At 40.0% G+C, this 13,291-nt stretch overlaps 1 protein-coding gene across 4 annotated transcripts in view; it reads left to right on the top strand.

The window, feature by feature from the left end:
• The first annotated feature begins 2,168 nt into the window (after window positions 1–2,168).
• PTPRZ1 (protein tyrosine phosphatase receptor type Z1) overlaps window positions 2,169–13,291 on the top strand; it is a 162,890-nt gene continuing 151,767 nt past the window's right edge. For 2 of the 4 annotated variants that reach the window (XM_033863182.2, XM_033863183.2), the window contains exon 1: window positions 2,169–2,567. In XM_033863182.2, coding sequence (XP_033719073.1) covers window positions 2,510–2,567 — 58 coding nt within the window. In that variant the 5' untranslated portion in view covers window positions 2,169–2,509. The remainder of the gene's footprint in view (window positions 2,568–13,291) is intronic. The other 2 variants (XM_033863184.2, XM_033863185.2) reach the window with 1 other exon arrangement.

The raw sequence follows: 13,291 nt of genomic DNA on the forward strand, positions 1-13,291 counted from the left end.
TATGTAAGTTACAATGTTTTTGATGTTCCTGCCCTTCTGATGGCTTCTCTTCCACACCTGGGCTGTTGCAAGGCCCTATTTTCCAAGGACTGAACCTCCTAAGCCTCCTATTCCATTGCCCTCCTCAGGACTATTAGATCCACTGATTTGGTCCTGCAAATCAGTTTTCCATTGCTATCACTAAGTCGTGTAGAATTGGTTTCCATCCTGCTCCCCATACAAACTTCAGCAGCAACTTGACTATTCTCTCATGGTGGCTTTTGTACCTTCCCAGGTAAATGACAGTACTTTTAACTGTGAGAATGGCATTAGCAGAAACCACAAGATCTACCTGCCCTTTTTATCAGAGTAACTTTGATTTCAACAGTGCCATTGTTTCATGATCTAACTCAAAAAACTGACTAGTGGTGTGACTTTGGGGCCAAGTAAGAGGGGAGTTAGGGTAAATTTTGTTACTGTTGGGTTATTCTGGCAGTCTAGTGAGGTAGATTTGATCATCGAGACCTCCTAGAGCACCATACATGCCCCTGAGCAAACCTAGCTTCTAAACAGATAAAGTTCTTGGAAGCGTCTTTTGTGGTTACCTGTTGCTTAGTATTTCAGGTATAAGCTCCTCCACTAGGAAATCAAAGTTCCCAGGGTCTGACCCCACTCAATCTGCTCAAATTTAATTCATGTAGTTTTTATAGCATGAAACATCTGCTGCTTTTCTTCTTGTCTCCAACCCCTTTGACATCAATTGTTTTCCAGCCAGTCCTTCTGGATTAACTACACATCTCTAGGAAAATTTCTCTGCCTACTCTAGTCCATATTAAACACTTTCTCTGACCTTTCAGTGCATTTCTAGTTTATATACACACTTCTTGCTATGCAAGCAAAATTTTTCTTCCAAAGTGGAACCTCACATGAGCAATCATCAATCTTATAAAAGATCATAATTCTTATAAAAATTGCAGCATTTCTATTTTTATTCACAGGAAGAATAAGATCCAGGGTCACTTTCTTAATATTTATATGTATTCCTGAATAAACATTCTATATAGATTTGAAATTTATTACACGACTGTAATCAATTTCTGAAGCAACAGCAAATTGCATCATTAGGTCTGCATATTTAACTTAGTGTTCAGAGGCTGTGGATATTAGGGAGAACTGGTAGTAACACTCAAAATACATTCAGAACCCAATTTTGAATGTGATAAGCTTTCTTTAAAAATTTAAAGCTAAAATACTATTTTTGAGACAAGTACAGGACACAGGAGTACGCACTGTACAGATAACCTACATCAAATGATTGCTGAGAATACAGGGATAATTCCAGAACTTGACTTTCTGTGCCTTAGAGTGGACTCCTGAAAGGCGACAAGCGGGGTCTTATGTAAGTATACAAATAGAAAGCACATAGAAACAAGCACGTACAACGCGACATTTCCAGCTCTGAGGCAGTACAAGGCATGTGTTGTATCTCTTTTGTATATCCTGCAATCGAGCGATTAAAAAATCTTCCCTTGCGACTCTGTGCAAGGAGGCACTTGGGTAGTTCGGTGCGCCCAGAAGGACCACGGCAGAGTTGAAAGTTCCTCCCGGCAGCTGTGCACAGCAGGACAATTTGATTGGAGTCTGGGGCAGGGGCAGGGTCTGACTGGTCACAGTCAGGGCCAGAGATTATTGGCAGTCAACTGCCCTGAAGGAAATGTGGTCTGGAACTACTCTGGTGCTTTGGAAAATGGAAAGAAAGTGGAAAGGGGAACCCAGGTTACCCAGGCGACTCCACCACTTTCTGATTGTACACACTTAGCATAGGCGGGCAGGAAAACAATCAAATGAAAAACATTTCCAGGGGTGAACTCCAAAGGTCAATCTCTGGCTGTGCGGGACAATGGGGGTCGGGCCTCCTCTTCCAAAGGGATGAAGGAGTCTTAATGAAGAGACATTTTCTCTACGAAGATTCTAAACCCCAGCGGGTTCCACAAACTCCGGGGCAGCGAAGCTACTAGCAGGGGTCCAGGGGGAAGGGGGTCCCTCTGTGAGTCGCTACCCCGGGACCCGGCCCCCGAACGGCAGCCGCGCCCCTCCGCCCCCGCGCGCGGCGCCGCCGTCGCGCCGCGCCCCCGCCGAACCGCGGCGCGCACGGCCCGGCCCGAGCGCGCACCCGGCACACAGGCGCCGCGGCGCTCCGAGAGCTCAGACCGCGACCGTTGCGGGTCTGGGAGACCGAGTCCTGCCCGCCCGACATGCGCCTCGGCTAGCGGCTCCCGAGCCCGCGAGCACCAAGCGTCCTCCCCTAGGTTATTTCTGTCCTTTCTCTCTCTCTCTCTCTTCCTCTCTCCCTCTCTCTCTCTCTCTCTCTCTCTCTCACACACACACACACACACACACACACACGCACACACACACAGCCTCGCACCAGTCTATACGCTGGAGGAGAGAACATTTCCTTCGCGTCCCCTCCCTCTCCATTCAGACACGCCGAGGAGCCGCGCGGTGGGAGCCCCCGGATCGTCTGGAAATGCGAATCCTAAAGCGCTTTCTCGCCTGTATTCAGCTCCTCAGTGTTTGCCGCCTGGGTGAGTGTTAAGACCTCGGCGGGGTTTCCCCTGTGGGATCGTTTGGGACACGGGTGGGGGGGATTTCAGAGCTTTCGGTACTTGCTGCCGCGTCGCCGTGTAGCAAGGAGGCAAGAGGGACGGCGGACTGGGGAGCCCACCGTGCTGCGGCGGCACGACGGGGTGTCGGCAGCGTGGGAGAACGCGCCCCCTCCCCACCTCGCACCTCCGCCACAGTTCACCTGCCCGCGGGGATGCTGCTCCCGCGGCCAGGAGAGGGGGGCTTGCCCGTCACGCTTCTTGTACTCGCAGCTCTTCTCCTCTTTGCAAAGTGTGGAAAAGAGCCTTTTAGATATACATAAAAAGATAAATACACCCTTGGTGCGGGGCTACGTATTGTATCGCATTCTTGCTGTTTAGTTCATGCTACGGATATTTATGGGCTTGAATGAGGAATACACGTGTCTGATGCGAATTAAACACACACACACAGACACACACACACACACACACACACACACACACGCACACACACGCCCGAAAGGTAGTAACAGGAACAGGCACCAACCTGACTTTTCAGTGTTTTCAGTACTTTTAATTTAGTCACATTCAAGTCTGGGCAGTTACTTTAAAAAAAAGTTTCAATCAGAATTTCTGTCAACATTCTGCCACTGCTGCCAAAGTCAGAGGAGAGCTGCAGGTTGATTTAGGTATTCAGGGATTCATCTTTTACCCACCACCTTCCAGGTTACACATGTAATACTGAAACTGTCTTCTGAAAGAGCCAGTTAGAATCTTTACCTGGGATGCAGATTCAACTGTTCAGGGCATTTTCTGGAAGGATTGTAAGACTGGATTTTTGTATTCTATTAAAGAAATGTCTTTTTATCCTTCATGAAGATGTTCTATTACAATGGCATATAATAGGTTTGGAGCCATTAACCCAAAAGTTAGAAAATGTACCTCCGTTTGTGAGCACACATATTTTACTCTTTACAGTTAGAGGATCCTAATAGATTGTTCATAATAAAGTAGATATTAACCTATATTTTTATCCAGTAGATGGTGCTGCTCTTGGCACAGTAACCTTTACAAAAAGAAATCATTTCTGTGTTGTAACTAATGGGCATTGCATTGCTATATGGTGATAATTGCCAATAGCCTGCCAGATATATGCACATAATTTAAATTCTAAAAGCTTTATGAAAGTGCTCAGAGATGGTGTGATGCACACGGTTGACATTTACGACTTGCAAGGAATCTGGTCCTGGTTTTCTCTAAAACCATAAAATTGATTCTGGAGAGGGGAAGACATTTTTTAAAAGTACTGTGGTCATCAAATACATACCTGTTGAATTTATGTTTCTGTTATAGATCTGTTTTAATAACAAAGCCAGGTCCTCTTGGTACTTAGATTATTATCTCACTGTAGTATAAAAATAAACCAGAGAATACTGATTTGCATGCCATCTAAACCACATTCCCTGAGTATATTGTGAAGTTTTAAAATTAATATATAATTTGCATGGCATACAATTCATCTTTTTAAATTGTTCATTTCAGTGGGTTTTAGTATATTCACAAAGTTGTGCAACCATCACCACTATCTAATTATAGGACATTTTAATCACCCCCAAAAGAAACTCCATGAACAGTCATTCCTCATTCTCTCTGACCCTAGCCCTGACAATCACTAATCTACTTTCTTTTTCTATAGATGTGTCTATTGTGAGCATTTATATAAATAGAATTGTATGATACGTAGCCTCTGGTGTCTGGCTTCATTCACGTAGCATAATGTTTTCAAGATTCATCCATGTTGTAGCATGTATCAGTACTTCATTCCTTTTGGGTGGAATGCTATTCCATTTCAATACACCATGTTTTGCAAAGGCTTTTCTCAATAAAGCATTGTTAGTAGCCTGTTGCTTGGGGTTTATAGATTTCAGTTTATTGGACATTTTCTTTAATGTTTTGATGATGTAAAATTTAACTGGAAAGGATTAAATGAATTGTTTAAGAGTATTGCAAGTTTATGTGATGATATTGAATGTGAGCTTGTATTAGAACTCAGAATGTGGGTTTTTTGAGACTGGCAGGTGAATACTTTTGTATCCCTTCCCATTTGAACACAGTTGGCCTTTTACTTTGTTGCCTGCAGACTGACCTTGCCTACCTCAGATGGAATGAATACCTGATCTCAGATAGGACATTTTGAAAAACTGAGGCACATTATCTACCAATGAAAAATTCAGTCTCCACTTCAATTATTTTACTCTCAACATCTACTATTGTATTTGTGAATGTGTTTACTACTCATTCTCAGTGTCTTTGGAGCCAATGAGTTGAGCTGGCACATATAATAGATGCTCAGGAAAGGTCCGCCCACTGAGACTTACTGTGCAGGATGACAGCTCTGATACAATTTGAATGTTAGGCTGCCATCCTTACCATTATCCAGAAACAAGATGTAGAATTCACTAAGGTGTTCATTGTTAGCAATGTCATAATGACTTTATCACTTCTTGTATCCAAAATGTCCTGATGATTTTGAACTGGACATAAGGACCAATTGCTTCTTTCAAGTAACTCTCCAAACACAAAAATCCTCATTCGATTATTTGGAGTGAAACAAATTCTTCCTTTCCACATTACTGCTAGGGATCACTAGAAACTAAAGAGGAACATTATGGGTTTTTTGGGGGAGGGGGTTAAATCTATCTGTGAGTTCATCCATTTGGATCATCATATCAAGATTAGCCTGAAGCCTCAAATGTTTTTGCCAGAATTAGCTAGATCACAGTTCTTAAACTTTAGGGTACGTCAGAGGCACCAGGAGGGCTTGTTAAAGCACAGATTGTGGGGGCCACCCTGAAGAGTTTTGATTCAGTAGTTCTGGGGTGGGGCTGAGAATCTCAGTGTCTAACAAATTCCCAGGATATGCAGATGCTGCTGGTCTAGGCCCACATTTTGACAACTGCTGAGCTAGTTTGACATTTAAATGTCAATAAAGTTTCTGGCTTATTAACAGGATTTTACCATGGACTTGATTTCTGATACCTGACTTAATATTAATTTTAAAAATCACATGAGGAACACAACATTTAGTGTTATTCAGCTGAAGGAGATTCTTAATCAGAGAGGCAGAAAATAAAGCTGACTCCAAGAGAATTCCCTAAGTGAATTTGAACCTTCTCTAAAATAATTGAGAGGTTTTCTGCTAGGTGGAGAACTAATGTAATGACTGTATAACTCTAGTTATTATTTAATTGTGACCCACTGAACAGGTAATGGGAAAATCTGCAGTGGCTTCCTGTAAGGAGGCTTAAGTATGAGTCATAGAGGAGAGGTAGGTGTTTCAAGAGCTTTTAAGGAGGAATAGTTTCTTTCAACTAATGAGAATTCAGGATCCTTTTTTTTTTCTTTTTCTGAATTTTATTTTATTTACTTTTTTATAAGCAGGTTCTTATTAGTTATCCATTTTATACATATTAGTGTGTATATGTCAATTTCAGGATCTCTGAATTGAGTTACAGTCATGCAAGGTACACTGAACTAATATGTTTAAATATTACTGTTAAATTTGTAATGAATCAAATTCTGAACTTTTAAGTCATGTATTATTGCTTTAAAGGACACATTAACTACAAATTATACCCAATTCCTCTGCAAGAATTAATTGCTTAATTTATCTTGAGTATGGAATCAGTAGAATCCAGTATGTTGTGACTCTCAGCTTGGTCTGTTTACCTTCCGAAGACAAATTGTAACCAGGAATAGAAAATACTCATGCCTTTTTCCCCCAAATAATAACTAGTCTCCATTCAGAAAATTAATTACTTTTGATTTGCAGAATAGGAATTTTCTTTATTTCATCTCTGTCTCCTTTTTATGTAGACTATAGCTGCTTCCACTCAGGGAAGTTTGCCAGGATAAATCATTTCATTGATTAATTCATTTATGCTGTCATGTCTGCATGAGACATTTGGGAACTTGTTGAAAATTTCTTGTGGGAATTTTGCTTCCGGCAAAAATTCAGGTTTTTCTGGAAGCATGCGCTGCATTTCCTCATTCCCCTGACTCCAAGGAGATTTGAGTTTTGTCTAACCTGGTAGCGTTGCTTGACCACTCATTTGCCAACTGTTTAGACTGTAGTATGGAAATGGAACCCCCTCATTCAGGACCAGAGGACCTCAGAGGAAGGCCTTGATTAAGAAGATGAGCTTGTGTTTTGTTTCCATTTACCATCTACTCAGTGCTTGCCAGGTGCAGACCCACTGCTGGGCATTTTATGTACATTTTCTCATTTCATTCTCCCCAAAAGTGTTTCAGATAGGTGTTTCATTTTACACATGTTTCAGCTGAGGGAACTGAGGCACAGAGAAGTTAGATGGCTTACCTAAAATCGCACAGCCTGTTTCAGTCTATGTGTTCCTTCTGACTCTCAAGCCTGAGCCTTTTCCTCCTTTCATTCCTGGGAGATGAATTTGCTGTTTGGAATATGCTAGCTCGTTTCACATGAGATGTGATGCTACATTTCACGTTCCCATTTGCTTTCTTGCAGATATCCATTCATGATTTTTCCCATGTGCTCCCATATTACTTTTTCCCCCTTTTCTTTTTTAAAAAAATTAAGGCATAATTTATCTTTTCTAGTGTACCATCTGGAAAGTTTTGACAAATACATATAGTCAGGTAACAACCACCATGATCCAGATATAGAACATTCCCATCCGTACTGTTTTAACTACTCTTCCGTTACAGGTTTCCTAAGTGCCCAGCATCTGCTAGGCACTAATAATTAAGCAATGCATCCACATACAGAGTCCTAATACTCATGATGCCTGCAATCCAGCTGATCTGAATCATTCCCCACATTGAAACCTCCTTTAAATCTCACTTTGAAGGTGTTTTCTTCTTTTAGAACTAGTTGAAAATAACATTCTTTCCCAAATATCTCTTAATGTGTTAAATATCTTAACTTTTAAATATTTTTAAATGTTTCCCACTTCATCAAGAAGGCCATTGGTAAAAGTCAGAACCAATTTAAACATGACATATGTACGTTACGATTGTGCTTTGACTTTTAGTGTCTTGTTGGGAGTAATTCCTGGCAGCAACCACAGGTTACAGAAGGAAACCAGTTTTTACCTGTGTTTTTAATTCTTCGGAGGCATGTATAACATATGTATAGGAATTAAGGGAAAAATTATTTGATCATATGGCACAGTCTTAAAACACTTATATTTTAGAACTGTGCTGTGCAGTGCCACGGCCACTAGGCATATGTGGCTATTTAATTTCAAATTTATTTAATACATTGATTCAGTTCCTCATTCACACCAGTCATATTTCAAGTGCTCAGTCGGCACATGTGACTAGTGGCTGCTGCATGGGGCAGTGCACACATAGAACATTTATATCACTGGAGAAAGTCTATTAAACAGTGCTGTTTTAGAATCAAAAGCTGATAAAGTATTGATTGATAGTACTGATGAGAACTCAACTCAACTAAAAAGACTCCTAGAGTCATTAAAATTATTTGAAGTATCGATGTATGTTGGTTATTTTTGGCCTGTGTTGTGTCAGCCATACAAAAATCACAGAGATGTTCTGGTGGCCTGAGGTAGAGCAGCAATAGATGAAGAAAGTTAAATGGCCACTTCGTGGCCTTTTAGAGACTGGGGCTGAATGGATGAGATTAGCTCTGGTCCAGGAGTGAGAGCTCCCACAACTCATTTTCTGTACCTGTTCTAGCATTCACTGTGTTGCTTTGCAATGTCTCTGTCTCTCTCCCCAATTAGACAAGTTCCTTGAGGGCAAAGACTGTATTTCATTCAACCTTGGACTTAGCATTCTTGGACTTAGCACCTGTAGTAGGTGCTTAGTAAATCTTTAATACAGTACTGTGAAGATTCTTAGATAGCAGTAGGTTTTTGCTGTTGCGATCAGCCAGTTTATTCTGGCCTTTCCTTCTTTTGATTCTAATCTCAATTCGAGAGTTCGGTCACCATTGACCTCTAGCCATCCATCTTTAATGCCACTTCTGGCACCAGACCTTTGCTTTCTTTGATTCTCCCAGAAATGCACTTAAGCATCACCTAGATCCTATCTGTGCATGAAAAATATAGTCCCCATGATAGCTACTGCATATGTAGTGGCAGGAGCAGTTTTGAGTGAACATTTAATTCTAGTTGAGTTGGCAGCCATGAAGCTCGGATATGTCCCGGGGGCAGGGCATTAAGCCAGTGTGTATGTGTGTATATAAGTGCACGTGCACATGCAAGCATGCTTCCCTGTTAGGGAGAAGAGGGCGGTGGGCGTGGGGGATGGTCAGTAATGATAAATGAAGTATCTTGATACCACGAAGACAGCATTTTTAGTCAATCAGAAGCCATCATGTTAGATTAAGTGCTCTGTAGTCAAGCTGGCCGTAAGAGGTAGTGGCCCAAGTCAGTTCTGGAAAGCAGATAAATGACAGGAAGTGCAGTTACATTATGTGGATATTCATGCTTTTGGAATTTGTCTGAAGTTTTATCATTAATCTCAGAGATGAGGTACTGCATGTGGCTCAGCCCTGCCCATAGCGGATGTTCAGCAAATATTTGAATTTAATTAAATTCAGATGGAACAGGGCAGGGGACGAGTTAGAAATTTTCACAGGAGTTAAAAACAGAAACAAGATTTGCTCTTCGATTAGGATCTTTGCTTTATTTTCTTCTCACTTACCTTCCTTTCTTTTATTGGTTTCTATTTCCTTTTCACCTCACTTCCTTTAATCACGAGTTTAAGATTTTAAAAATATTCAAAATTGCTCAGCATTGTGATGAAGATTATGATAGGAAGAAGACTGACACTATTTGATACCATTATTTTAAAATATTTTTGATGTGTTAATATAATTTGGGGAGCTTTGTAGTTAACATAATTTACAAGTATGTGTTAACATATCTTTCTGCCTAAAAATTCTAATGTGTTAAAATGGGCAGATTATCTTTTTTTTTTTTTTTTTTTGCTTCTGATACTTATGTAGATATTAGAGTAAATGTGATTATTCAGAGTCCTGGTTAATGTGAACTTTCTGGTTTCATTCAATAAGCATGCATTAATTTATGTACACATTGACAAAAGATACATTTTTTACAAATTCCTTGGAAATATAGTCTTTATACATTCGGAAAGAATAATTTATTAATTAGCAAGAAAGAAGGATTTTCTGTTAAAATATTCATAACAATGTCCACAGGTACCTTCCTATTCTTGCAGCATCATTCTATCCTTTTTCTCTGTCTTCCCCATCTACTCCATAATTTTTCTGTTCTTTCACTGTCACTGACTGACTGCTTATTTCTTGATGTCTAGAGCTCTAACATATTTACTTAAAGATGGGTCTTGATACTAGGCCTTTCCTCTGAACTGGTTAACTCAGTACCTTGAGTAGGAATAAAAGAAAATGTTGCTGTTTAAAATGACCTCTTTTTGCAGAGATCCTGGTCACCACCAGAGTCCTGCTTGTGTGCTTGGAATAACAGAATGCTGGCCAGATATAAGGAACTTTCTGGGTTTTCTCAAAGTTTTCAGTCACCTGGTCATCAGATTAAAAATATTCCTGTAATGATGTTTTTGCCTTTGCATTTTGACACATTTTCTTGAATAGGGTAATAAGGGTGGCATCTCACCTGGCACACAGAATTGTGCAGAATCTTGGTCTGCCCACTGGTGTGTTCTGCACACGTGATATCCTTGTCATGTTTGTTTCAGTGTGAAATTAGGTTGATAACCATTGATCTCGGTCAGTGGTTCTCAATCCTGGCTGCACTTTAAAATTATCTAGTGTTGTGGATTGAATGTTTGTATCCGCCCAGCATTCCTATGTTGAAGTCGTAACCCCCAATGTGATGGTACTTAGAGGTGGGACCTTGGGGAGGTAATTAGTTTTAGATGAAATCATGAAAGTGGAATCCCCTTGATGGGATTAATGTCCTTATAAGAAGAGAAGGAGAGACCAGAACTCTATTTCTTTCTTTTCTGATGTGAAAACACAGAGGGAAGGCAGATGTCTGTAAGCCAGGAAGAGTGTTTTCTCCAGGAACCAAATCTGCTAGCCCCTGGATCTTGGACTTCTCAGTCTCTAAAACTGTGAGAATAAATGTTTAAGCCATCCAGTCTATGGTATTGTTTTTATAGCAGCCTGAGTTGACTATATACCAGGGGAAATTTTAAAACATACTGATGTCTGGGCCCTACCCTGGATCAAGTACATGTGTGGGTGTGGGCCCCAGACGTGAACATTTTCTTAAAACTCCCCAGGTGATTACAGAGTACAGCCACCATTTAAAACAACAGATCTAGGTCAACCTTGTGATACTACTAATCTTAGTTCATTTTTCTTAAGGTAGATATATCGGCAAGTTTCATGCCATTCTAAAACAAAGCTAGTACCACAGGACAAAGGCCCTGGAAAACTTCCCATCCCTCTCTCCTCTTCTTAAGGCAGTTTCAGTTTCAGGGTAACCCTAGAAGGAGGAGTATGGACTATAATGGTTGACCTCATAGTCTTTGAAAGCCAGAGGAACTTCAGGAGGCCAGACAGTCTTGGAGTTGGTCCAAAGATTCAAGTCTATCAGCAGATGGGAGGATTACTGAACCACTCTGAGATGGGAGACACAAGTGCATTTATCAGGACATGGGCACATAATATCTTTTGTTTTGTCAACGATACATATTCTTACTGTTCCCTTGTCTTGTTTATTTTCTTTCTCCATGCATAATTTGTTCTAGTCATAGTTATTATTTTCTGTTATGTAGTAGATACAAGATTTAGCTGTATTTTTTCATTTCAGCAATTTATTGTGTGTGTGTGTGTGTGTTTAAAATTACATTTTCATTATTGACCAGGTGTTGGCTATTTGTTTTTACTGTATTTGAAAAGCACTAATAGCTCCGCTTAAAAGTTAACAAAGAACTTTTTTAGATGGCCCAAACAACTATTTTAATATTCTTAATCATTAAATAGTGAGAACACAAGCACACAATTCACTGACTCTTTATTGAGCACCTTGTTTGTGATAAGTATTCTCCTAGAGAAAATATTCCTCTAGTGGTCTGCTAAGCCTTTGCAAGAGAGAAAGATCCATACATAAGTAGCTCTCATACATGGCAGAGTTTGCAGAATATGAAAGCGTGAGTTGTGAGTAGGCTAAATTCACCTCTGGGAACATTTCTAAGAGGAGATGGAGCCCCTGGATGGAGGAGGGTAGGTCTTCAAGGGCCACTGTTGAGGGGAAGGGTATTAGTGGCAAAAAAGATGGCATACACAGAAGCAAGGAATAAGATTGAGAATGTGGTGTTTAGAGGGAGGAAAAAAATTAGGAGGGGTTTGTATTAGTGGAAAAGTTTCAAATAGTAGGTAGCATTTCCAATGGCTAATTGAAGGGTTTGGAGTTTGGAATTTATCCAGTATATTGTGGAGAGCTAGTGGAGGGTTTCGAGCCGTGGAATGATCTCTTTACTTTAGGAAGGTAACTCCAGTATATCAGAGTGTAGGATGGATTGGAGCAGAGTGAGACTGGGAATCAGGAAGCTCAGTTAAAAGGCTATTACACTGTGTCAAAGTGGAAATTTGATAGATCATTTGGAGGTATAATAATACCATCCTCTTTAAATAGTACTTTAATGTTTAAAAGTATTTTCAAATACATTGCCTCATATGATATAAATGTAATTTAGTGTAATTGCTAGGACTTGGTGCCATTCTCTGGAGAGTGAGTCATTGGTGGTCCTCAAGGGAACGTCCTCCCTGGGAAGATGAAGATGTAACAAGGACTGTATAGAGTCAGAGAAATATCCAGGAAGGAAAAGTGGAGGCAGCAAATTCATACAGAATTTGATCATTAGAAGGGAAGAAAAGAAGGAAGGTAGCATGAAGACTGCTTATGTATTGAATGGTAGGACTCCAAATTTGTTACCTCAAGACATAGGAATTGACGGTAAACATTTCCTCTGAACTGATTAACTCAGTGCCTTGAGAAGTAACAAGAAGAAATGGTGCTGCTTAAAATGATCTATCTTTTTTGATTTTAGTAGAGATCGTAGTCACAACTCTTAAAAAAAAGCTTTTCTGTTTTCTTAAGAATAGGAAGGATTTGAGTATATTCACAGTGTCGGGTTAATTTTATCAAGTCTTATCAAAGCTCTTTACTTCATTCACCTTGAAAATCCTTGTATTTGTCTTTTTAAAAATGAGCACAGGTATATTGGACATTTCAGTCAGCTGTCTGCCAATAAGTAGGCTTTCTTAATATCCATGATTTCAGATTGCTTGAAGGCCGTCACATTCCTACCACATAAGCTAATATCTTTGTATATTGCTTGCAGCTTGTGTTTTACATAAAAACAGTGCAATGGAAGATGATCCATAGAATAGGCTTCCCAGAATTTGTTTTAAAATTGACTTTAGCAAGTTTTTTCTTTTAATTCATGAAAAATACAATAGGATTTTATCTACTGTTTGTCTCTTAAGATATATTAAGGATGCACAAAGTTGTAAATTAATGAATCATTAAGTTTCCGAAAGGGATAATGTGGCAGCTGTCAAGGATAGAAATATAAGCATATTTTCTTGTGTAATGAAGAAACATAGCTATATTATGCTATATGAGTTGGATGCAAGACTTTTGTATTTAAGAAGTATGACTGAATGAATTCTTCATGAGTAGCACTTGGTTATGGTCAAGTTTCCTTGG

The sequence above is a fragment of the Tursiops truncatus genome, chromosome 9, assembly GCF_011762595.2.
Source record: "Tursiops truncatus isolate mTurTru1 chromosome 9, mTurTru1.mat.Y, whole genome shotgun sequence".
Lineage (NCBI taxonomy): Eukaryota > Metazoa > Chordata > Mammalia > Artiodactyla > Delphinidae > Tursiops > Tursiops truncatus.